General features: G+C 40.9%; 1 protein-coding gene across 3 annotated transcripts in view; it reads left to right on the top strand.

The window, feature by feature from the left end:
- NARS2 (asparaginyl-tRNA synthetase 2, mitochondrial) overlaps positions 1–26,914 on the top strand; it is a 212,050-nt gene extending 185,136 nt beyond the window's left edge. The window contains exon 11 of one of the 3 annotated variants that reach the window (XM_023558513.2): positions 459–26,914. In XM_023558513.2, coding sequence (XP_023414281.1) covers positions 459–603 — 145 coding nt within the window. In that variant the 3' untranslated portion in view covers positions 604–26,914. The remainder of the gene's footprint in view (positions 1–458) is intronic. The other 2 variants (XM_064288755.1, XM_003418535.4) reach the window with 2 other exon arrangements.
- Positions 26,915–27,234: the final 320 nt, after the last annotated feature.

Here is a 27,234-nt window from a genome sequence, read left to right as displayed (position 1 = left end):
CTAACCAAAGGGTCAGCAGTTCGAATCCGCCAGGCGCTCCTTGGAAACTCTATGGGGCAGTTCTACTCTGTCCTATAGGGTCGCTATGAGTCGGAATCAACTTGACGGCACTGGGTTTGGTTTTGGTTTATTGCGAAGTTTTCTGTAACCTTCCTGAGGCAGGTTTTCTGTACATAAATACATATACTTAAAAAGAAAAAAAAGAACCAAGTGATGGCAGCACACGACTGCATGGCAGGACCCGCAGCTGTTTGTCTGGGTAACGTTGGATAGATCACTTTAACTTCTCTGTTTTCTTGTTCTGTCTGTGGAGGGAAAAAACTGGTCTACCACAATGATGTGGACAATAACAAATGATTACTAAATATTTTTGAAACAAAGTTCTAATCATAACAAATGATCTCATACAGCATTTATAGGTGATGATTATCTGGTTTTTTTCCAAAAAAAAAAAACAGGTATCTGGACCTTCGTCGATTTGGATCCGTGCCACATGGAGGTTTTGGAATGGGATTTGAACGCTACCTGCAGTGCATCTTGGGAGTTGACAATATCAAAGATGTTATCCCTTTTCCAAGGTTTACTCATTCGTGTCTTTTATAGCTAGATGTTTCGTTAAGGACAATCACCCTGTAGCAGAGACACTGCACATGAATATGCATGCAGGGCATTGCATGTTTGGATTTTAGAAATGCAGACATTTTCAATGTGTAATTGTTTTGCTATAAAGTATAGCATATGAAAAATAGAAATGATCGTGATTTTCTTAGAAAGTTAAGGGCACTTCATGGAAAGATGAACTCCCCCAAGAAGAGGTACCCAAAGCAAGTAGAACCTCAAATCTATTACCTCAATTAAGAAGAAATGAAGAAATTGAACTAGATAGTCTCGAAGGCCCCTTCAGACTCTAAGACAGGATGAGATTGTGTATTTTACTTTGTCTTTACTCATTAGATCACTGGCCTCGTGTAACCTTTGATAAACAACTAGTAGCTAAAAATAAAATGTTGGATCTTTTCTCCCTTGCTGTTTAACTTGTGACTAATTCCCATCTTATTCTGAGTGTTTTACTAAACATTACAGAAGAAAATAGTCCTTCTTCAGGTCTCATCCAAATAGTATTAATTGGCATAATGAAATTGCTACGTGAATTGAAATCTTTCTTCAAACTACATGAAAAAATCATATTTAACGACTGTCTTTAAGTACCATCGAGTCAGTTCCGACTCATACTGACCCTTTGTACAACAGAGCAAAATACTGCCTGATCTTGCCCCATCCTCACAATCGTTGCTGTGGTTGAGCCCATCATTGCAGCCACTGTGTCAGTTTCTCACTGAGGGTCTTCTTCTCTTTCCCTGACCCTCTGCTTTACCAAGCATGATGCCCTTCTCCAGAGACTGTACCCTCCTGATAACATGTCCAAAATACATGAGACAAAGTGTCTCCATCCTCGCTTCTAAGGACCATTCTGGCTATACTTCTTCCAAGACAATTTGTTCTTCTGGCAGTTCATGGTATATTTAATATTCTTTGCCAGCACCATAATTCAAAGGCATCAAGTCTTCTTCAGTCTTCCTTATTCATCATCCAGCTTTCACATATATTCAAGGCATCTGACAACACCATGGCTTAAGTCAGGCACATCTAAGTCCTCAAAGTGACATCTTTACTTCTTAACACTTTAAAGAGATCTTTTGCAGCACATTTGCCCAAAGCAATACATTGTTTGATTTCCTGACTGCTGCTTCCATGAGCGTTGATTGCAGATCCAAGTAAAATGAAATCCTTGACAGCTTCACTATTTTCTCCATTTATCATGATGATTTAACAACTTTTGGTCTTTGATTAAGGATTCCTGGTGGCACAGTGGTTAAGCGCCTGATAGCTAACTGAAAGGTCGGTGGTTTGAACCTACCAGCCACTCAGCAGGAGAAAGATGAGCAATCTGCTTCTGTAAAGATTTACAGCTTTGGAAACCTACGGGGCAGTTCTACTCTGTCCTGTTGAGTCACCATGAGTAGGAACCAACTCGACGGCAGGGGGTGTGGGTTGGATCTTTAATTAGGATCCCTAGGTGGCACAAACAATTTGCACTCAACTACTTAGCCTAAAGGTTGGCAGTACAAAGCGGTGCCACAGAAAAAAAAAGCCCTGGCAATCTGCTTCTGTAAAGATTATAGCCAAGAAAACCCTATGGAGCAGTTCTACTCTGGCACACTTGGGATCACCATGAATCAGAATCTACTTGACGGAAGTGGGTTTCATTTTTGGTCTGGTTCTTTAACTGTAAAAACTAATGAGATGTTTTGGAGCCCTGGTGGCACAGTGGTTAAGAGGTCAGCTGCTTAGAAATAGAACCATCATACTCCTCAGAATGTATGCTAGAGAAATAAGAGCCTTCACACAAACAGATATATGCACACCCGTGTTCATTACAGCACTGTTTACAATAGCAAAAAGATGGAAGCAACCAAGGTGCCCATCGACAGATGAATGGATAAATAAATTATGGTATATTCACATAATGAAATACTACACAATGATTAAGAACAACGATGAATCCATGAAACATAACATGGAGGAATCTGGAGGCGTTATGCTGAGTAAAATTAGTTGCAAAAGGACAAATGTTGTATGAGACCACTATTATGAGAACTCAAGAAATAGTTTAACACTGGTACACTGCTGGTGGGAATGTAAAATGGTATAGCCACTTTGGAAATCAATTTGGCACTTCCTTAAAAAGCTAGAAATAGAACTACCATACGACCCAGCAATTCCAGTCCTTAGAATATACCCTAAGGAAATAAGAGCCTTCACACGAACAGATATATGTACACCGATGTTCATTGCACCACTGTTTACAATAATAAGATGGAAGCAACCAAGGTGCCCATCAATGGATAAATTATGATACATTCACACAATGGAATACTACACAACAATTAAGAACAATCATGAATCTCTAAAACATTTCATAACATGGAGGAATCTGGAGGGCATTATGCTGAGTGAAATTGTCAGTTGCAAAAGGACAAATATTGTGAGACCACTATTACAAGAAATCTAGATAAAGTTTAAACCAAAACCAAAAAAAAAACCCACAGCGATTAAGTCGATTCTGACTCATAGTGACCCCATAAGACAGAATAGAACTGCCCCATAGAGTTTCTAAGGAGCACCTGGCGGATTTGAACAGCCCACCTCTTGGTTAGCAGCTGTAGCACTTAACCACTACGCCACCAGGATTTCAAAAATTTAAACACAAATTTTTTCGTTTTTTGTTTTTTAAGTTTAAACACAGATGAAAATATTCTTTGATGGTTACAAGGGTGGGGAGGGAGAGAGAGGGATATTTACTTACTACATAGTAGACAAAAAATTTTTTTTAGGTGAAGGGAAGGGCAACACATAACACAGGGAGAGTCAGTGCAACTGGACTAAACCAAAATCAAAGAAGTTTCCTGAATACAACCAAAAGCTTTGAAGGCCAGAGTAGCAGGTCTGGGGACCATGGTTTCGGGGGACATCTAAGTCAATTGGCATAACAAAATGTATTAAAACATTCTGCATTCCACTTTGGTGAGAGGTGTCTGGGGTCTTGAACGCTACCAAGTGGCCATCTAAGATGCATCAATTGGTCTCAGCCCACCTGGAGCAAAGGAGAATGAAGAACACCAAAGACAGAAGGTAAACATGAGCCCAAGAGACAGAAAGGGCCACATAAACCGGAGACTACATCAGCCTGAGACCAGAGGAACTAGATGCCGCCTGGCTACAACCAATGACTGCCCTGACAGGGAACATAACAGAATCCCTAATGTAGCAGGAGAACAGTGGGATGCAGACCTCAAATTCTCATAAAAAGACCGGACTTAATGGTCTGAATGAGACTTGAGGGACGCCAGAGGTCATGGTCCCCAGACCTTTTGTTAGCCCAAGACTGGAACCATTCCTGAAGCCAACTCTTCAGACAGGGATTGGACTGGACTATATAGGGTCGCTATGAGTGGTAATCGACTCGACAGCAACGGGTTTGGTTTTGTTTTATAAGACAGAAAGTGATACTGGTGAGGAGTGAGCTGCTTGGATCAAGTAGACACATGAGAGTATGTGGGCAGCTCCTGTCTGGAGATGAAATGAGAAGGCAGAGGGGGACAGGAGCTGGTTGAATGGACACAGAACACGGTGGAGAGGAGTATGCCGTCTCATTAGGGGAAGAGCAGCTAGGAGTACATAGCAAGGTGTATGTTAAGTTTTTGTATGAAAGACTGACTTGATTTGTAAACTTTCACTTAAAGCACAATAAAAAAAAAAAAGAGATCAGCTGCTAACCAAAAGGTCAACAGTTGGAATCTATCAGGCGCTCCTTGGAAACCCAATACAGCAGTTCTGTTCTGTCTCATAGGGTGATTGTGTGTCAGAATTGACTCGATGGCAGTGGGTTTTAATGGGTAATGAGATGTTGCATTAATTGTTTAAACTTTTTAATCACTGTTTTGTTATAGTTTAGTTCATATTAGATGTTATAACTTCTCTAATAGTCATTAAAATGATTTTTAATATTCTGGGGAAAAAAAGCAGCAGTTATATTTTTCATTCTCTTTAGTCCTTTCCCAATGAAATTGAAAGAAAGATATTTTCCATCCAAGATGAGGATGTCCAGGTCCTATGAAAATATGGTGGTGCAGTAGTTAAGAGTTCAACTGCTAACCAAAAGGTCAGCAGTTCGAATCCATCAGCCGCTCCTTGGAAATCCTATGGGGCAGTCCTACTGTGTCCTATAGGGTCGCTATGAGTCAGAATTAACTCGACAGCAGTGGGTTTGGTTTTTTTTTTCTGTAGTACATGGGTTATTCTAGAGTCAAAAGTAGTGTGATATATTAGAGTGTGAAGAACTTAAGACCTGACAGTTGTGGCACTTACATGTATGATTTTAGACACTAACTTAACTGTGTGAACTCAAGTATCATTTTCCCCACAGAGTTGATGTGATTATACAACAGGGTAAATGGATGTGTATTTCTGTATCTGTTTAAAACTATGAAATACAACACAGGCTTTTTTAAACTTTACTTTTAGTCTTCCCTGAGTTACACGTATGTGGATCTATAACAAATTGTATACTCAGTAGAATCTGTATGTATCAAATATTTGTAAAAGGGCATGCATCCCCAAATAATCAAATTCCTAAGGCTCGTTAGATGACTTTTGTTAGGTTATTCCTAATGAATGTGTACGTACACTTTATTTTAACCTAATGGAAAAATCAAACATCTGAAAAGAAAAGAACTGCAGAATGTCAGAGTTGGAAGACACCTCTGAAGTTGTCAAAGTCAACCTTCTACCTAATAGGGAGAGGTCCTATGTACTTGGATGCTTGGTTTTCCATCCTCTTCTTGACAAGGAGCTTGGCATTCTGCAAAATAGCTCATTCCATTTCTGAGTCTAATTGGTAGCTCTTGCTAAGCTAAAAAAAATCTCAGCTCAGGTCCCCTTCCCTGGAACTTTAGTCCCTTGTGATTAGTTAGATACCAAGTTCAGGACAGGATAAAAGGAATGACTGGGGTTTCCATAAGGCTTGCCTCAGTGAGTTAGAGAAATTCATTTGTTTATTCAACAAATATTATTTGAGTTTCTATATGCCAAGAATTGTGGTAGGTGCTAGATAAACAGTAGTGAACAAGATAAAAATGACTCCAACCTTCATGGAATTTACAATCTAGTGGAGAACATGTACAATAAATTAAGTAAACAAATGTTTATTATTTCAAATTATGGCACATGCTATTATATAAAGAACAGGGCAGGTGTACATAAGCTTACTACAGGAGGCACTTCTGAAAAAGTGATATTTATTTAACCTTAGACATGGAAGATAAAAATGCAGAAACCATTTAAAAATACTTGCAGCATCAGCCAATATTGATTTGGCATTCAAGTCTTAATTAATATCATTAATTTTGTAGGGCAAGGATCACAAACATTTGCAAACTCCAAGCCTGGAAGCAGTATAGTTTCCAAGGCTACTGGGAATCATGCCTCTAAGTAATTTTTCAGGAACCAGATAGAATTATAATGTTAACATGATGGCATGGCATCAAAAATAAATGGGAAGACTGCTAAATTAAGAGACACCCCAAGTTCTGTTCCCGGCACTGCCATTAATTAGCTGTGGATCATTAGCAAGCCAGATAACCTTTGTGGCTTCCAGTTATTTCATCTGCAGAACCATCATTTTCAAATAGATAAGCTCCAAGAATCCGTCTAGCTGTTAATCTTGTGTGAACCTGTGCTGGACATAGTCACTAAGAACAATTTATTTAGAGTTTGACCTTTATGCCACACTTAGTTCCCTGTTTTAGTACAAACTAGGTCTCTGAAAATGTATATGGAAATCAAATCGCTGAAAGTTGAATAACGGACTTAAGTGTTCAAGGTGGGTGTATGTGCAATCGGGGAAGGTCCTCATCAAGGAGTCAAAAGTATATTGCTCCTTGTTTTTTGATAGTGTCGTCGACAGTGTATTTCCAGAACTTCCTACTTATTTGTTCCTTCACAACTGAACGTACTGTAGTATCTTATTGAACCAAATACTTGCTGCTTATAGCAAGCCTAATGATTTCCATATTTGGCTTAGAAGTTCTATTTTACCACTAATTGAACAAAAATAAATACTGATGTCAGACAAAGATGCTAACAATGCCAAAACAAAGCTCTTGCTTGCAGGCAGCATCAACAGGAAAAAACTTGAAATGTCCATTTGTCAGCTTCTATATGAATATCTAGATTCTACATACAAATGGCATTTTAAAGATGTCTATGTAGAATAAATGAAAGCATGGGTTTAACAATCAAGAACAGTTTATGCCATAATAACATTCTTATAGGGCTCAATTTGTGAGTTAAAAGGTAATTTGAAGGTGGGTTAATTTTTTCCTGGAGTAACCAGTTTTTAGTGAGAGAAAAATCACATTCTATTTTCCCAAAATTTCCAAACATCACCCCAAAATAGTAACCTCAACCACCCAAATAAGAGCATATTCTAAAATGTAGATGCTTTTTCCATCATTAATCTGCTTTCTCATTTCAAATTTTGAAATAGGTGAAGAAAAATAGTTACTTTGCATCTGGCTGTCCTCTTGCCTGGGGAAGTTGCGCTGTCATATTTTTTGGTCTGACAAGAACTTAATTGTGTGAGTGATCCATTCCAGATCTAGACATTACTCCCCCACCCTGTGACCCAACCCAGAGACTCTTTAACTGTCACAGAGCAGCTAAGGAACAGCTTGACCTTTTGTCCCTCTCAGGCAGGATCTGCCAGAAGCCTCCCTCTATAATGCTATGCATTCATAGTCTCTATAAATTGAATCTAGACATTCAAGCAAGACTGAACAGGCATTGAAATGGCAATTGGTGAGATGGATTAACTCTAGCCATCTTTAAATCTCTTGCTTCAGATAATTATAGATGAAAGATGCTTACTTGGATTGGATTGCTATTTATTCATATATTTATTTTAGTAAGTAGTGAGGCAAGAACATAAAAACGCACAGTTGAAAGACAGATTGGCCTGGATTGAATTGATAAGAAATGTGTGGGACTTTTTGGCTTCTGATCAATATTTGTATTCAGTCTGCAATCTAAAGTATATATGATAAAAATAAAACAGGGTGTAATTTCTTCCTAGTTTATATTCCAAATTAAAGATTTTAAAGAAGCAGAAAGTAACCTTAATCACTTGCCCTGAAAGGATTCCATAGGACTTCCATTATTAGGTAATGGTCAACATCTATCCATAAACTTTGGCATTCTGCCATTGCCAAGAGCCCTAGAATGCCACTCTGTTCAGCTAAACCACCAGTTAGCCCTTGTGCAGAGTTTGGTGTGCACTGATTTTACAGGCATTATTAGCACATTGTGTGGGTAGCTTCTGGGGGAACCTTGTAGAGAAGCCAGGAGTTTAGGTAGTTCATAAACTGTCATTCAGGCAACTGCTCATTAAATTGGCCTGGCCATGAGTCTTCAGGAACTTCCTGCTGCACCTTTACTGGTCATGATTGTCAGTGAGCAAGCGACCACCCTCTGGGCATTGCTTTACACTTTACAACATATTTTCATGTATCTTATTTACTTAGTTCAACAAGACCATATATTGTAAACTTAGTTCCTTTGTATCTTACTATTCCTCAAATTCATTTGGTTTGATGGATGATTAATTTATTTGTTATGAGGAATTCCTAATATTGAGGGAAAATTCAAATAAACAAAGTTCATTGCCTTTAACCTCCAAAGAATCTGAAAGTGCATCAAAACCTTCTAGTAACCTAAAATCTTGCATCTTGAGCCCCAGAGTTTACTGGGCATATTGCAAAACAAATATTTTGGCTTCTGACTTCCTTTGTCTGTACAGGGAGAAGAGACTTAAGGATGTGAAGGAAGGTGATGATTGAGCTCAAACACATTGTAGAAAAGCGAAACAGGAATATGAGGGCCCTGGACCCAACAAGGAGCCCTGGTGGTGCGGTTGTTAAGAGCTCAGGCTACTAACCAAAAAGTTGGCAGTTCGAATCCACCAGCCACTCATTGGAATCCCTATGGGGCAGCTCTAATCTGTCCTATAGGATCACTATGAGTTAGAATCAACTTGACAGCAACGGGTTTTGTTTTGTTTGGGACCCAACAAAAACACTACAGAGTGCAGCTCTACTCTGCCCAGATGGGGTCACCATGAGCTGCAATCCATTCAACAGCAGCTGTTGTAACTGGTATAGATCCAGCAATGTATTTAAGCTCACTGTGCCTCAATTTTTTAACCTCAGTTTTTTAATGACTGTACTCACATTTGCCCCATCTTCCTCTTAGGGTCATCCTAGAATATACATAGAGAAGTAAATGAAAGAACTTTGATGAGAGTTGTGAATATTCTCCCCAAAGTGATGGACCTTTGATATTTCATGATGATACTATGAGAACAGAAACTTGGTAGGCCCACCTAACAAAGGCTTTTTCATGCTACAAGTATACATGTACACAGCAAGAGCTGTGTTTTGCAGAACCTAGGCTATTTCTGGCTATGACTCTTTAACTCATGACCTTCTCTGTACACTGGCTCAACAAGAATTGCTGGACTGGCGTTTTCCTAGGATCCTAAGTTTGGAACATCTCTTAGAGATCATACCCTTTCTCCATCCGTGATGCATAAACTTGTCGTCGATGTTGTTGTGTGCCACCAAGTCGATTCTGACTCTCAGCGACCCAATGGGACAGAGTAGAGCTGCCCCATAGGGTTTCCTAAACTGTAATTCTTACAGGAATAGATTACCAGGCCTCCCCTACCTACCCACGCAGAGTGACTGGTGGGTTCAAACCACTGACCTTTTGGTTAGCAGCCAAGTGCTTAACCATTGCACTACCAGGGCTCCTTTTGATGCATAAACTACTCCCTCTGTATTTTCCCCAATTCCTAGTATTTTCCCGTCTATCCCTTCAGTGAATCAGAACTCACTACCTTAAGAGATAACTTTCCCATCTCTGGAGAGCTCTCATTGTTAGAAAGTTCTGCCCCATAGGAGCCAAAACCTGCCTCTCTATGCAATGCAAATGTCATAAATTAGAAACTTTTTCTTCTCCCCAGCCTTCTCCTCCAGTTGGGCAATCTGTCCTTCCCCTGAAGTGCTGTACCCTGCTAGGTTATTCTTCAGGCAGAAGAGACTGACAGGCAGAGCCTCCTTAAAATGGGCTTCTGTATTGGTGGAATAGAATGCTTCCCTCCACTGTTCACTCAGCAGCTACCCAAGTATGTGATATCAGTCTTGATATTAGAACGGCTTTGAAGTCTCCAGTGCCTCCTTCCTATCTGCCTTGCAGCTTGTAGTAGTTGTTCCTCTTCCTGTATACATAATACTGCTGAAGAATCTTAATTACAGTTTCAGAATGTTCAGGGACAATCCCAACCCCTCTCATCTGGGGATTGCAGAAATGAGCTTGGATCATATACAGACAGCATGAGGTGTTGTTGTTGAAGAACAGTAAATTCTTTCACTCAGGGTGTGTGTACATGTATGTATACATTTCCTTTGCAGTGTATCAAAAGGGAGGAACTGATTTCTGTACAGATAGGATATGGCCAGCCCATAATCTCTTTAAATATAATTTCCATCTCTCACATTCTGCATTATAGGTTTTTGCATCAGGGAACCGTTGGGTTAGATTTCTGCCAGAAAAATATGCTGGATATTTCATGTTTTGAAAGAGGTATTAGACATAGACGGAGAGGACCCTGGTTTAACTCTGACATTCTGCTCACTAGCTATGGAACCATGAACAACTTATTTAATCTCTAAGTCTTTATACCTATCTTCAAAATGAGGACAGTGCTTCTCTTACAGGGTGTCATGAGAATAAAGATTGTATGAAAGCTTTCATAAACCGAAAAGCATGCACAAATGTAAGGTACCCCAAATGAAACCTTTTCAAGACTTTAAAAAAAAAAACTATGAACTAAGATATTTATTGTATGTTTGGATGAAATATTTTATAGCCATTAAAAATTAAAAGGGGCAATGTGTTGAAAAGTTTTAAACAGAATTTTAAATTATACATTTTGAATTACCACAGTGTAAAAGCTATTGTACATGGACTAGAAAAAAGTAAAGTCAGCTGATTCAGGGCAGTGGAATTGAGTGAAATTTTCTTTAAAAATCTCTCAAGTTTGTTCAGTTCAGTTCAGTAGACTTTCAGTGAGCACTTACTGTGCCAGGTTGGGTGCTAGACTACGTGAATACAGAGATAAATAGGACATGTTCTCTGGTCTTAAGGACTTCTGTTGTGTACAGTCTTTGTCAAAGTTTATTGTGTATAAGGGTCACCTGGGGAACTTATTAAAAATTCAGATTATCCTGGTCCCACCCCAGAAAGTCTGACTCAGGAGGTCTGGGATGGAGCAGCCCACACTTTACATTTTTAAAACCATTGCCCCTAGTGATTCTGATGTAAGCAATCGAATTCCGTACTGTGAAGAACCTTCAGTGTGGTTTTAATATTTTTTACAGTAAAAGGTAAGTAATATAATACAACTGTCCTTCTCAATGAAGAAGATACTGTATTTTGAATGATCCGTCTGCACTCTTTAGCTGTTTTTTATGCCTGTATATCAAGGATGGGAGAACTGGCCTGCAGCGTGGTATTACTCTGGACTCATGCAGCATAGAATCTACCAACCTTTCTCCTCACTGTCTTTCTCTTCGCCATCCTGTCCTGTTTTTTCTCTCTGTGTATGTTTCTCTTCCATCCTTATCCCTGCTCTGCCTAGTAACACGGCAACATCCAGGTGTATTGTTTCTCAAAAAGCTTGGAATAGGCTTAAATAAATAAAATAAACCTGTGGAAAGCTTTGTATCTTTATGTTTAACTATAATTTAACTTTTCATTGATTTTTTTCCCGGTGGGTTAGCAGCCCTCAACAGAAATTTTAAAAGGTTCCCAGCTGGGATTCCTGTCCTGCCCATCAGGTTGGGGTGTACCCTGCACCCTGACTCAGCACTGCTTGTCTCTGCATGCCTGTGAATGGGCTTGGGCGACTTTCTCTGGCTACACACCTGTCGCCTCCTAGTCACCCAGAAACATAATATTAACAGCTCTAACTGTGCTATCTGAGGCTATGAGCTTTATTTCAAGAGTGGTGACACTCCAAAATGCAGCTAGAATTTCTACATTTTCAACTGTTAATGTTCATATTACTTGAACCTCAGGAAACTAAGGGCTGGACGATATCTTTCAGACTCCCTTCTTTCAACACCTCATACAAATACTGGTCATCTTATGCCATCATTTGTCTTCTCTGCAAAAACATGAGCTCCCTGAGAGCAGAGGAGAGATGAGGGCACATGTACCTTTGTATCTACAGTGCCTTGGTTGGAGAAGAGTATCTGGCATGTGGTGAGCACTCATTAAGTAACTGTTGAATGAATTAGGTATCACTGAGGTATCCAAAAAAAAAAAAAAAAGGAAGTATATACATCACACAAAAGGAAAATATCCCTTAAAAAATAATTCTAAAACTGTCCTTTCCCTCGATGTGTCTGAAATATTTCGTAAATGTGTTAACTTGTCCTTCCAGTGTAAATCCAAACCTAGAACAATTCCTTGAACATAGGACAAGACGTCAGGAATCAAAAGTAATTATGCAAGCACAGCTAGTAATCTGTCTTAATGATCTCTGTTACTAACTGACAGTGAGTTTCTAGGGTGTGATCTCTCAGCATTGTTTCTGGAAGACAGTGCCTTAATAGACTTCTTCTCAAGTACATGTCTGTATTTTTCCTCATTGTATCCCCAGCATCTAGCCATATACCTTGCATACACTGCTCACTAAGTATTTCTTGAATGAATGTATTCAATTAACAGAAGAAATTCAAAAGCAAGTCCTAAATGATCTTAGTTGGAGCTGCTCAAATTTTCAGTTAGTGGCAAGATTTTTGCCTCCAAATTGAAGTAGCTACTGCTTAAGACAAAACAAAAAACCAAATCCATTGCCGTTGAATTGATCCCGACTCATAGTGACCCTATAGGACAGAGTAGAACTACCCCGCCCAGTTTCTAAGGAGCGCCTGGTGGATTTGAACTGCTGACCTTTTGGTTAGCAGCCGTAGCTCTTAACCACTATAACACCAGCGTTTCTAGCTACTGCTTAGGATCATTTAATTCAACAACAAATGTTGATCCCTAAACCCATTGCCATCCAGTCAGTTTCAACTCATAGTGACCCTGTGGGACAAGAGTGAACTGCCCCATTGGGTTTCCAAGGCTGTGATCCTTATGGGAGCAGACTGCCACATCTTTTGTCCACTGAGCGGCTCTTAGGTTTGAACCGCCAACCTTTCAGTTAGCAGCCAAGCCGCTTTAAACGCTGCACCACCAAGAGAAACCAAAAACCAAACCCATTGCCCTGGAGTCAATTCCAACTCATCGTGATCCCACAGGACAGGGTAGAACTGCCCCATAGGGTCTCCAAGGAGCAGCTGGTAGATTTGAACTGCCGACCTTTTTGATAGCAGCCGAATGCTTAACTAGTGTACCACCAGGGCTCCACTTATTCTATGGGACACCCAAAGACAAGTAAAACCTAAGCCCTTATGGTTTCAGTCCCCTGCCCCGGACAGACAGTTGATAATTTCCCTGTGCTCCCACAATCCTTTGAACATACCTCTAGTAAAACATTGTTCACATACTCTTGTAGGTGTCTGCCCACCCATCTCTCTTCCCCAGAAAAACCTTGACCTTCTTAAGACCCTAGTCTTATTCATCTTGGTATCTTTATGCTGAATGCAAGGTAGTAGGTACTCAGAAAATCCTTACTGAGAACTGAATGACAAGTACATAAATAACCATTACTAAACAACATGTATTTTAATAGAAATGTATTTTGTATTTGAATAGAAACATATGCTTTTCTAAGTGTTTTCAGAGTTGCAAATGATAGATACCGGGTATGACCTGAAAGGAACAAAATTGGCTTTCCTGTCTCTACTAAGCACCATTTGAGGTGGCATCCCTCGTTAGAATTCCCTCATCCCCACTCCAGCCAGTGGGTCATATTAAAAATCTGAGCTTCCCTGGCTGAGTGGACTAGGAGTAGACACATGACCCAAACTGGACAGGTCTTATTTTCTCTTAGGAAATTAGGATTAACAGAGTCTGAACTGGTTGCTTGAACCAGGAGTAGTAGGGCAGCCATGTACTTCAAGAGATAAAGTAGTCTGCAGAGAGAAAGAAATGAAACTAAAATGTTCCAGAGATGAAAAACGATATGGCCTGAAAGACATAGACACACGTACAAACTGGCTGCCTAGTTGCTACCCTTCCAGAGGCCATATTATTCAATTTTTCCTCGGGTTCTATGACCTATTCCTCACTTTCTTAACAAATATATTCCCTATTTGACTTAAGAGAGTTTGAAATGGTTGTATATGCTTTTGCAACTAAAAGAGCCTAAGACACTGTCAGACTTACGGAAGAAATTCTCTCATTGCTGTTTTTTATTTTTAATCTCATTTCTCAGTCACACCCACATATAATCCCAGAATATATGTTAATCAGGAAATTAGTGGGGGACTTCCCGATAAAGTAAGATGCAATAGGAAGGTAAATGGCTTCTTTGCTTTTCAAGTTTCTTCATACCCCAATTAACAAAAACAGCAAATGAAGGGAGGTTTGTTTACAGAGCAGATTGGATACATCAGACCTTTTTTGGAACTACAAAATTGTATTATAGAGGTTTTGAAGAACCAACATATTTGGCAGCTTCACAAGCCATCTATTTCTGACGATTTCTGCTTTCCAGAACGGTATAAAATTACCTTTGTCGTGAGCCTTTGCTGTATTCAGGCTAGCCAAAATTTTAAGATGGAAAAGTCTGAAGGTGTGTTCCTAAAGCTGCCCAGGCCCTGCTATTGTACTGGCCATGAACAATGATAGCCAAATCTTTCAAAGATAGATCTTGCTCTTTAGAAACAATTCCAAATGTGTTTAGGGTTTTGTGTACCACAATCATTCAGCCCTAGCATGCCACGCCCTGAGTTTAGTGCTCACTTAAAATAATCATTTTTAAAACATGCATGGAAAATAGAGGGGAACTGTGGACTGCTAAAATCATCATCATTTGTGTGGTTCAGGCAGATTTCAAGGGGAAATCTTGGGGCTTTTTCCAAGAATGTTATGAAAATATTAAATTATAATGATTGCTGCCAACATGTTTTTAACTACTGTAGAAAAAGAAAACAACAACAACAACAAAAATTCCAGCTATTTTCTTAGTCAACACTCTGGACCTTGGAGATGATTGCACGTAATTTGACTGCAGTTACTTTCCTTTTTTAGTTAATTGTGTAAAACATGTGGCATAACTTCTAATCCCTGTGGAGCTTTCATTTGGGGTGGGGGTTGGGGGAGAAGCTGTTTTAATTCTGGCTTTTGTTTCAGCCACTAAATGTAATGCCACATGATTGTTGACCCAACAGTAATCCAGTTAAAAAACAGTCTTCAGAGTTAACTGCATCATCAAAATTAACCCTGATTACATCAAATTATGTTGAAACAGACCACAGCTGTTTGCCCTGTTGAAGGAACTGCTTGAGAGCTCATCCAGAAGATACATCTGGGTGTCAGGAAGATACATTTTGATTTTTGTTTTTATTTCTCAACACAATTGTCAGAGGGAAACACCCTGTTCTCAGAATGCTTGGTGGGAGCTGAAAACCTGGTGATTCTCCAACTGTAAAGTCTTATTAATTCAAAAAGAGAAAGAAACCAAAGACCTCTTGGTTTAGTTTTCTATAGGCAGGGTACAAGAAGAAGGAAATTCAACTCTGTTGAGCACTGCTTTTGTCAGCAAAAAGAAGTGGAACTGACTACAAAAAAGGATGGCGAGATTTTCTTTGGTGGGAGGTATGCAGTGGTGTGTTAGATCTGGCTCATACCAGTCGATTGTTATTTTGTCAGAAATTTGAGAGCTTGTTTAAAATCAACACTATTGAAATTATAATGCTAAAAAAACAAAAAGGAAAATAAGTGTTGACAAGGATGTGGAGAAATCGGAACCCTCTTACGTTGCTGGTGGTTGTTGTCGTTAGGTGCCGTCGAGTCGGTTCCGACTCATAGCGACCCTGTGCACAACAGAACGAAACACTGCCTAGTCCTGCGCCATCCTTACAATCGTTGTTATGCTTGAGCTCATCGTTGCAGCCACTCTGTCAATCCACCTCCTTGAGGGTCTTCCTCTTTTCCGCTGACCCTGTACTCTGCCAAACATGATGTCCTTCTCCAGGGACTGATCCCTCCTGACAACATGTCCAAAGTATGTAAGACGCAGTCTCGCCATCCTTGCCTCTAAGGAGCATTCTGGCTGTACTTCTTCTAAAACAGAGATGTTCATTCTTTTGGCTGTCCGTGGTATATTCGATATTCTTCGGCAACACCACAATTCAAAGGCGTCAATTCTTTGGTCTTCTTTATTCATTGTCCGGCTTTCACATGCATACGATGCAATTGAAAATACCACGGGTTGGGTCAGGCACACCTTAGTCTTCAAGGTGACATCTTTGCTCTTCAACACGTTACAGAGGTCCTTTGCAGCAGATTTACCCAATGCAATGCGTCTTTTGATTTCTTGACTGCTGCTTCCATGGCTGTTGATTGTAGATCCAAGTAAAATGAAATCCTTGACAACCTCAATCTTTTCTCCATTTATCATGATGTTGCTCATTGGTCCAGTTGTGAGGATTTTTGTTTTCTTGATTGATACATTGCTAGTAGGACTGTAAAACGGTGTAAAATCATTTGGAACTTCCTTAAAAAGTTGAACATTAAGTTACCATATGACCCAGCAGTTCCACTCCTAAGTATATTCCCAAGAAATTGAAAATACAGGCTCACGTAAAAACTTGTACATGAATGTTCACTGTAGCATTATTCATAATAGCTGAAAAATGGAAGAAACCCACATGTCCATCAACTGATGAATGAATAAGCAAAATGTGATATATCCATAAAAGAATATTACTCAGACACATAAAGGAATAAAGAAGTTCTGATATATGCTACAACATGGATGAACCTTGAAACCATTAGGCTAAGTAAAAGAAGCCGCACACAGAAAGCCACATGTCATATGATTCCATTTATATGAAATGTTCAGAACTGGCAAAGACATAGATACATGGTTGCCAGGGTATAGTGGAGAGATAATGTAAAATGACCGCTAACGGGTTGTTGTTGTATGCCCATTGGGTCAATTCCGACTCAGTGACCCCATAGGACAGAGTAGAATTGCCCCATAGGGTTTCCTAGGCTCTAAATCTTTAGGGGAGCAGACTGCCACATCTTTCTCCCACAGAGCAACTGGTGAATTCGAACCCCTGACCTTCCGGTTAGCAGCCAAGCACTTAACCACTGAGTCGCCAGGGCTCCTTGCTAATGGGTATGGGATTTCTTTTTGAAGTGATGAAAATGCCCTGGAATTAGATAATATGATGGTTGCACGACTCTAAGTATACTAATAAAACTGAGCTGTATATTTTTAAATGTTGAATTTTATGGTGTGTGAATTCTATCTTGATAAAAAAAACTATAAACTTAAGTTAATATTGAAAACAAAGGATATAAATACCTAAAACTCATCATTTACCAATTATTTTGCTACATTGTACTATCATCTCTACTCTTCGAGTTATTTACGTCTATTGCATCTGTCACCCACGCGTCTGTTAGTCGTACTGTGGGGGCTCACGTGTTGCTGTGATGCTGGAAGCTATGTCACCGGTATTCAAATACCAGCAGGGCCACCCATGGCGGACAGACTCCAGCTGAGCTTCCAGATTAAGAGACTAGGAAGAAGGACCCTAGTGGTCTTCTGAAAAAAATTAGCCAGTGAAAACCTTATGAATAGCAGCAGAACGTTGTCTGATATAGTGCCGAAGATGAGCCCCTCGGGTTGGAAGGCACTCAAAAGGCGACTGAGGAAGAGCTGCCTCCTCAAAATGGAGTTGACCTTAATGACAGGGATGGAGTCAAGCTTTCGAGACCTTCATTTGCTTATGTGGCAGGACTCAGAAAGAGAAGAAACAGCTGCAAACATCCATTAATCTCAACGCTGAATGTACGAAGTATGAATCTAGAAATATTGGAAATTATCAAAAATGAAAAGGAATGCATAAACATCGATATCCTGGCTGTTAGCCAAAATGGACCGGTACTGGTCATTTTAAATTTGACGATCATATGGTCTACAATACTGGGTGTCTTAGTTATCTAGTGCTGCTATAACAAATACCACAAGTGGATGGCTTTAACAAAAAGAAATTTATTTTTTCACAGTTTTTTTTTTTTTATTTTTTATTAAGGTAGGCTAAAAGTGCAAATTCAGGATGTCAGCTCCAGGGCAAGGCTTTCTCTCTCTTTCAGCCTTCTAATCAATCTCCCTCTGGTCCAGGAGCTTTTCTACACAGGGCCCCAGGGTCCAAAGGATGAACTTTGCTCCTGCCAGTGCTTTCTTGGTGGTATGAGGTCCTTCTGTCTCTCTGCTTGCTTCTTTCTTTTATATCTCAAGGGATTGCCTCAAGACACAATCCAGTCTTGTAGAGTCAGCCCTGACTCACACAACTGCCTACCGTCCTCCCTCATTAACATCACTGAGGCAGGATTTACAACATATAGGAAAATCACACAGTACTGGGAGTCATGGCCCAGCCAAATTGATAGCACACATTTTGGGGGGAACATAATTCAGTCCATGACACCGGGAATGACAAACAGGAATGCTGTCACGTTCATTGTCAAAAAGCACATTTCAAGATCTATCCTGAAGTAGTACAGTGCTGTCAGTGATAGGACAATATCCATACGCCTACAAGGAAGACCAGTTAATACAGTTACTCAAAATTACACACCAACCACTAAGGCCAAAGATGAAGAAATTGAAGATTTTACCAACTTCTGCAGTCTAAAATTGATCAAATATGCAATCAAGATGCATTGATAATTACTGGTGATTGGAATACAAAAGTTGGAAACAAGAAGGATTGGTAGCTGAAAAATACAGCGTTGGTGATAGAAACAATGCCGGAAATCGCATGATAGAATTTTGCAAGACCAACGACTTCTTCATCGCAAATACCTTTTTTCAACAACGTAAATGGCGACTATACATGTGGACCTCGTCAGTTGGAATACACAGGAATCAAATTGACTACATCTGTGGAAAGAGGCAGTGGAAAAGCTCGATATTATCAGTCAGAACAAGGCCTGGGGCCAACTTTGGAACAGAGCATTAATTGCTTATACGCAAGTTCAAGTTGAAACTGAAGAAAATTATAACAAGGAGAGCCAAAGTATGACCTTGAGCATTTCCCACCTGAATTTAGAGACCATCTTAAGAATAGATTGGACCCATTGAACACTAATAACTAAAGACCAGACGAGTTGTGGAATGACATCCAGGGCATCATACATGAAGCAAGCAAGAGGTCATTAAAAAGACAAGAAAGAGTGTAAGGCAAGCTCTGGCCTGGTGTGGCCAGGCTTCAAGGCGAAGGCAGCACCATCGCCACAGCCACCTAAGTGACCATGCGAAGCCTAGCACAGCGGATGGTGCCAGTGCAGCTTGAGTGTTCATCCATGTCCCCTTCCTCCTCTCCCCTCCTCCATTGGGGGGGTCTTGCTTCCTACCCCTGCTCCAGTAGAGCTATGCCTCCGAGTGGCTGCCGCCCACACCAGTTGTGGGACATAAGGGAAGGTCCCTCAGGCTGGAGGTACTGTCCTGGCTGTGGAGCCACTACCTGGGAAGGAGAGAATTTATCCAAAGATTAAAACTTGAGGCAACCCTGAATGTGCATGATGGCTGTGGTTTTAAGACTTAGACTATGATTGACAAAGGCAGAAGAGAAGAGAAACATCTTTACTGAAACAAACCTGATGATATGAGCGTGCTATGGCTGATTATTGATATGAGAGTCAGTGGACAAGTAAGGACTAGTGATTACTGAAAATCAAAATATATTCATTTACATTCCTAAAGGTATTATTCTTGTTAAATTGGGATACCTCATTTCATTACAGAAGGTGATCTAACACTGTACTTCTAAACTGTCTTTTGAAGAAAGTGAGATACTACAAAAAAACAAACATCTGGAGTTTAAGGGCAAGGAATCTGTATTTTAATATTTCAGGCATTCTGTCCTAGGTGAACCATGGACTACACTTTGGAAAATACTGCTATACCTGCCTCATTGTAAACATGAGACTAGAAAGACCATTGGGGAAGAAATAATGAAGTGAAAAGAAGGTGTAGGTCCTAACCCTAAGAAATCTAACATTTAAAACTTGAAGAGAAATTCAAGAGGGAAAAAAGTGCCTGTAGTCTTATCCCCAAAACTGTTACCTTTTTCATGCTGACTGAAATTAGTCAGTCACAAAAGGACAAATATTGTATAAGACCACTATGATTAAAACTCAAGGAATAGTTTAAACAGAGAAGAAAACATTCTTTGATGGATACGAGAGAGGGGAGGGAGGGAAGGAGGAAGAAGGGTATTCACTAATAGTAGATAAGAACTACTTTTAGGTGAAGGGAAAGACAACACAGTATAGGCAAGGTCAGCACAACTGGACTAAACCAAAAGCAAAGAAATTTCCTGAATAAACTGAATGCTTCGAAGGCTAGCATAGTAGGAGTGGGGGTTTGGGGACCATGGTTTCAGGGGACATCTAAGTCAGTTGACATAATAAAATCAATTAAGGAAACATTCTGCATCCCACTTTGGAGAGCAGCATCTGGGGTCTTAAATGCTAACAAGTGGCCATCTAAGATGCATCAATTGGTCTCAACCCACCTGGACCAACGGAGAATGAAGACCACCAAGGACTCAAGGTAATTACAAGCCCAAGAGACAGGGCCACACAAACCAGAAACTACATTAGCCTGAGACCAGAAGAACTAGATGGTCCCCAGCTACAACCAATGACTGCCCTGACAGGAACAGAGAACCCTTGAGGGAGCAGGAGAGCAGTGGACTGTAGACCCCAAATTCTCGTAAAAAGACCAGACTTAATGGTCTGACTGAGACTAGAAGGACCCCAGTGGTCATGATCCCCAGACCTTCTGTTAGCCCAGGACAGGAACCATTCACAAAGCCAACTCTTGAGACAGGGATTGGACGATGGGATAGAAAAAGATGCTGGTGAAGAATGAGCTTCTTGGATCAAGTTGGCAGTTGAGACTATGTTGGCATCTCCTATCTGGAGGGGAGCTGAGAGGGCAGAGGGGGTTAGAAACTGGCAGAATGGACATGATAAGAGAGTGGAGGGAAGGAGCGGCCTGTCTCATTAGAGGAAGAGCAATTAGGAGTATATAAAGCAAGGTGAATATAAATTTTTGTATGAGAGACTTGATTTGTAAACTTTCACTTAAAGCATAATAAAAAAAAATTTTTTAACTTTTTTCCTGTGTATGTTTTTTATAGTTCTAATTATGCTATAAATACAATTTTTGAAAAAACCCATTGCTATCGAGTCAATACAATTTAGGTGCATATTATTTATTTTAAAACAATCAAGTTTTTTGAGTCAAAGTAATACACGCTTACACAATTTGTGGAAATTAACTAAAAATGGATCAATGAGCTAAATATAAGAACTAAAATCATGTAACTCTTAGAAGAAAACATAGGGATAAAGTTTCAAGATCTTGTTTTTGACAATGGATCCTTAGATATGACACCAAAAGCACAAGCAACAAAAGACAAAGCAGATAAATTGGGCTTCATCAAAATTATAAACTTCTGTGTATCAAAGGACTTTACTAAGAAAGTGAAGAGCCACCCTACAGAATGGGAGAAAATATTTAGGAACCATATATCTGATAAGGGTTTAATGTCCAGAATAAAGGATTCACACAACTCAACAACAAAAAGACAAAAAAAAAAAACAATTAAAAAATGGGCCAAGGACTTGAATAGGTGTTACTCTAAAGAAGATATACAAATGAGCAGTAAGCATCTGAAAAGATGCTCAAGGTCCTTCGTCATTAAGGAAATACAACTCGAAACCACAATGAGATACCACTTCCACTAAGGTGGATGTTGTCCAAAAAAAAAAAAAACAAGTGTTGGTATGTATGTGGAGAAATTGGAACCAACTGTTAACCGAGAGGCTGGCAGTTTGAAACCACTAGCAATTCTACAGGAGAGAGACCTGGCCATCTGCTCCTGTAAAGATTACAGTCTAGAAAACCCTATGGGGCAGTTCTGCTCTGTCACGTGGGGTCACTGTGCATCTGCTGGGGGAATGGTCTACCTCTAAACCTCCCATCCAGGCTGCCTAAGTTAGGGCCTTGTACCCAGAGCATTCTCTGATAAGAAGGCTGGGAATTGGGTCACTTTCTCCCACTGCCTTCTCCTTGTCAGAGAAGCCTTCCCCCCATTCTGAGCACACAGTAACTTTGTCTCTTGGACATATACAGACACCATATGCAACTGGCCAACCCCACTTCTGTATCTGTTCCCAGCAGGGAGGGAATGGGTCTCTTGTACTACAGCACAAGAGGGGGGAGCATGCCAGATTGTAAGAGCCAACCTAGACTGAAGGAGAAACAGATTTTGCAAAGCCAAACGTGAGCGCCCTCATGTGGTCCGCTAGTTCACTATCAGTTGCTGAGTGACTCTCACATAAGTCCCTGGCATGTAGCCACTATTGTCCACCTCCACTGTAAAAACCTCTGTCTTCCTACTGTGGGGCACAGAGATCTGCTTTGGTCCTGTGGCTACCCAGGACTGCCTTGTATGTAAGTCTCCCTAGTAAACTCCTTTGCAGCCACACACACAAAAAAAAGACAGGAAAGAAAGAAAACACCAAAATGAATGTGAGAAGAGGCTCTGAAGCTTGCTGTTGAACATCAAGTAGCTAAAGCGAAAGGATGAAACTATGAAGTAAAAGAACTGAACAGATGATTTCGAAGGGTGACTGGAGAAGACAAAGTAAAGTGTTACAATGACGTGTGCAAAAACCTAAAGTTAGAAAACCAAAAGGAAGAACACACTCAACATTTCTCAAGCTGAAAGAACTGAAGAGAAAATTCAAGCTTTGAATTGCAATATTGAAGGATTCTGTGGGAAAAATATTTTGATGCACGAAGCATCAAAAGAAGATGGAAGGAATACACAGAGTCATATATCAAAAAGAATTGGTTGATGTTCAGCCATTTCAGGAGGTAGCATATGATCAGGAACCAATGGTACCAAGGGAGACCCAAGTTGCACTGAAGGCACTGGCGAAAAACAAGACTCCAGGAATTGACAGAATACCAATTGAGATGTTGCAACAAATGGATGCTGCACTGGAAATATTCACTTGTCTGTGCTAAGACATTTGGAAGACAGCTACCTGGCCAACCAACTGGAAGAGATCCATATTTATGCCCATTCCAAAGAAAGGTGATCCAACAGAATGCAGAAATTATCAAACAATATCATTTAATATCACGTGCAAGTAATATTTTGCTCAAGATCATTCAAAAGTGGCTGCAGCAGTACATTGACAGGGAACTGCCGGAAATTCAAGCCAGATTCAGAAGAGGATGTGGAACCAGGGTTATCATTGCTGATGTCAGATGGATCCTGACTAAAAGCAGAGAATACCAGAAAGATGTTTACCTGTGTTTTATTGACTATGCAAAGGCATTGGACTGCGTGGATCATAACAAATTATGGATAACATTGTGAAGAATGGGATTCCAGAACACTTAATTGTGCTCTTAAGAAACCTGTACATAGATCAAGAGGCAGTCATTTGAACAGACAAGGAGATACTGTATTGTTTAAAGTCAGGAAAGGTGTGCATCAGGGTTGTATCCTTTCACCATTTGTATTCAGTCTGTATGCTGAGTAGATAATCCTAGAAGCTGGACTATATGAAGAAGAACGGAGCCATCAGGGTCGGAGGAAGACTCCTTAACAACCTGCGTTATGCAGATGACACAACCTTGCTTGCTGAAAGTGAAGAGGACTTGAAGCACTTACTGATGAAGATCAAAGACTACAGCCTTCGGTATGGATTACACCTCAACATAAAGAAAACAAAATTCCTCACAACTGGACCAATAAGCAACATCATGATGAACGGAGAAAAGATTGAAGTTGTCAAAGATTTCATTTTATTTGTATACACAATCAACACCCATGGAAACAGCAGTCAAGAAATCAAAAGACGCATTGCATTCAGAAACCTGCAGAAGACCTCTTTAAAGTGTTAAAATTAAAGATGGCTCCTTGAAGACTAAGGTGCGCCTGACCCAAGCCATGGTATTTTCAGTCACCTCGCATGCAAAAGCTGGACAATGAATAAGGAAGACCGAAAAAGAATTGACACCTTTGAAATATGGTGTTGGAGAAGAATATTGAATATACCATGGACGAACAAATCTGTCTTGGAAGTACAGCCAGAATTCTTAGAAGCAAGAATGGTGAGACTTTGTCTCTCATACTTTGGGCACATTCTCAGGAGGCATCAGTCCCAAGAGAAGGACATCATGCTTAGTAAAGTAGTGCGTCAGCAAAAAGAGGAAGACCCTCGATGAGATGGATTGACACAATGGCTGCAATGATTGGCTCAAGCATAGCAGTTTTGTGGGGCTGTCGCAGGACCAGGCAGTGTTTCGTTTTGTTGTGCGTACAGTCACTGCGACAAGATGGCATATAACAGCAATAACATTGGGCCTGTATGTTGGAAATACTAAATAATGGTGTGGTACTGTGCTGTCTTTTCTCAACTCTGTATTCAAGGACGTGAACTTGATAGCTTGAAATTGGCTATGGGGAAGGGGAGTATTTACACTAAAAAAATTGGCCTACCCTACAAATGAAGCCTCCCCGTTCCAGAATCTATTGTTAACCATTTACCAGCACACCACTGGCTGTATGGTTCAGAAAATTATTCTGGGTAACTGGAAAAATTAGAGTTAGACAAGATGATCTCCTGAGGCCTTTGAATCCCCCATCAGAACAAAGGCTAGCAAATCTGCACAACCACTATGCAAGCATCTAATGCAGAAGAAAATACATTTCTGGTCATTTGTTGGATGAAATCATTTTGAATCAGTGGACATCATTTTCTGAACTTCGCTTATGTTGTGTCTGGTACACGGGATAAAGTGCTAGAACCCCTGTAGGACTGTCACAGTGAAGCCAGATACCAGAATAACCACAAAGCAACTTAATTCTTAGTCCTAGAGAGGTAGGTATTGGGGAGTCTGTAAAAACAGTGTTGGCATTTGGAAACCAAGGGTTGACACAGCTCTTTCAAGCCTGGGGGTAAAAGAAATCAAATAAGCCCAAAGGAGCCTTAGGTTTTGAAACTAAGCTTCTGCCAGTTTTCATTTGACTGCAACTACTTTCCTTTTTTAGTTAATTGACTCTTGGCTGAGAATTTGAATTTCCACCCCAAATTATCACCTGGGGATCCTGTTAAAATGTAGATTCTGATTCAGTAAATCTGAAGTGGAAAGGCAAATCCTAGCTGCCACAGAGCAATTAGTACAGGCTCTGATTCTTTACAAGGGAGAAACTTGGAAACTGGGCTTGCTCAAACTTTTCTTTTAAATAAAGTTTATTTCCAAAAATAACCAGTTGGAAGCCCTGTTTTAAGTACCTTCAAAGATACTACTCTCTGTTATGCGCGGACTAGAGAGATCTGGATGCTTCAGGGGTCCCAGCCCCTACCCGTTATCCTTCAAAGGTTGTTTGTTCATTTCTCACGACAAACATTTAATGAGGATTTATTGTGTGTGCCTTGTGCCAAGCTGGGAGAAAGAAACAGCCCTGCCCTCAAGGAACTCACAGTTCCTTGACATATTTGCAGTACACTGTGATAACCTGATTTATTAGGTCCAGTGTGAATACAAAGAAAAGAATGAATATGCTGGGGAGTAGGGATGGTGAGAGGAGCCCTGGTGGCAAAGTGGTTAAGAGCTCGAGTGGTTAAGAGCTCAGCTGCTAACTGAAAGGTCAGGTAGCTGGAACCCACCAGCCACTCCTCAAGGGGAAAAAGACTCAGCACACAGCCTTGCATACCCCATGTGCAGTTCTACTCTGTGCTGTAGGGTCGCTATGAGTCAGAGCCAACTCCACAGTCATGGGTTAGTTAGGGACGGTGTGTTTTAGGGACAGGGGACTTAATGTATTCAAGATGCAATCTAAGGTAGGAGTTGTCTCTGGGTGCAACTGATTTGCACCAGGATCTGTGCAACACAATGATGGTACCACCTTCACCAGTGGCAGTGGAAATGTCCCGGGAGCCTAGCTGCCACAGAGCAATTAGTACAGACTCTGATTCTTTACAAGGGAGAAACTTGGAAACTGGGCTTGCTCAAACTTTTCTCTTAGAGTTTATTTCCAAAATATCTCCCACTGGGTGTAGAATCAAGTAACTTCAGACTGTGAGCAGCCACAGACAGGGAGGAAACCCAAGTAGGTTCAAATACACCCCAAGCTTACCACCAGATAGATCTCAGCCCCAACCAGATGCCAAGAGTTGACCTAAGTCAGAGGGTAATTTGATGGGGGGAACCAAGTGGGCCCAAAGCCAGGTGGGGTTAAAAAGATACATATCGCAACAAGACTGCGAGACAAGTGTCCTGCAAGTCCTCTGTTGAGGTGGCTCAGCTGGTCACACTGATCTTGCAAGCAGCACTCAGCTCTGAAATTAACCTGTCTACTAAATCGAAGGGGAGAAAAGGCAGAAGGGCTAGGACACAGCTATCCATCCCCACCCCCTGTCCTATCCCTGACGTCAGGCTTGGCGTGGGTGGTATTAATCACCCCAGCCTGGTGTGCAGTTGAGGACAGCTCTCCTCCCAGCCCTTCCAACCCGGCTCTGGGAGCGTTCCACCAGCCATGCACCTGCCGCTGGCCACAAACCCTCAACTCCCAGACAGGCACGGATGCAGGCTGTCGCTGACAACACTCAAAGCCACAGTGCACCCTTTAAAACCCAGGCTGTGGTGGGAGGAGGGGCGGGAAGCAACAAAACGTGGTACTTACGCTTTCCTCCCAGGTGTGAATTTCTCTAACCTCTGCAATGTCCCTCCCCACGACCCTGCCCACAATAGGATGGTCATTTCCTGGAGATTTAATGAGAATATAAAATTAATGGCCCAAAGAGCTCCTTGGAGCCGGTCATTAATTCCCCCAGGAAACACCCCAAGGTCTGTAATCGAAATTGCCTAAATTATAGGCCAGCGATGCATACCCACGCAGGGCAGGGGGCTAGGTGGGGGGTAGGCAGATATCGTCCCATGTGGTTCCGGTAGGTGGCGCCTGCCTTCATGTAAATAAATCACTCAAATAATTTGTTTTCCATTTCTCCGCAGCAAAAACCAGACAGCATTAAAAAAAAAAAAAAAAAAGCAGGGGGTGGAGAGGACTTAGTAAAGGCCCAGACAGGAACGTTCTGTCCGAGGGCTGTTTCCAGGCCTGGCACGCATCTCAGGCTCCGAAGACTGAGCCATACCGGAGTGCAGCCAGGGAACCTCAGCTGCAGTCGGGTCTCCTGTGTGCAGACCGTGCTGGGGTTCTGTGCTAGTCACTGGCAGTCAATGAAGAGAGATGTGGGTGGGAGTGGGGAGCGAGAGAGCACACAGAAGAGCCTCTTTCTCCGACCTTTGGGGAAGGAGGGAGGTGTTAC

Source organism: Loxodonta africana, chromosome 7 (assembly GCF_030014295.1).
Source record: "Loxodonta africana isolate mLoxAfr1 chromosome 7, mLoxAfr1.hap2, whole genome shotgun sequence".
NCBI classification, from domain to species: Eukaryota; Metazoa; Chordata; class Mammalia; order Proboscidea; family Elephantidae; genus Loxodonta; species Loxodonta africana.
This window is presented reverse-complemented; position numbering and strand designations above follow the sequence as displayed.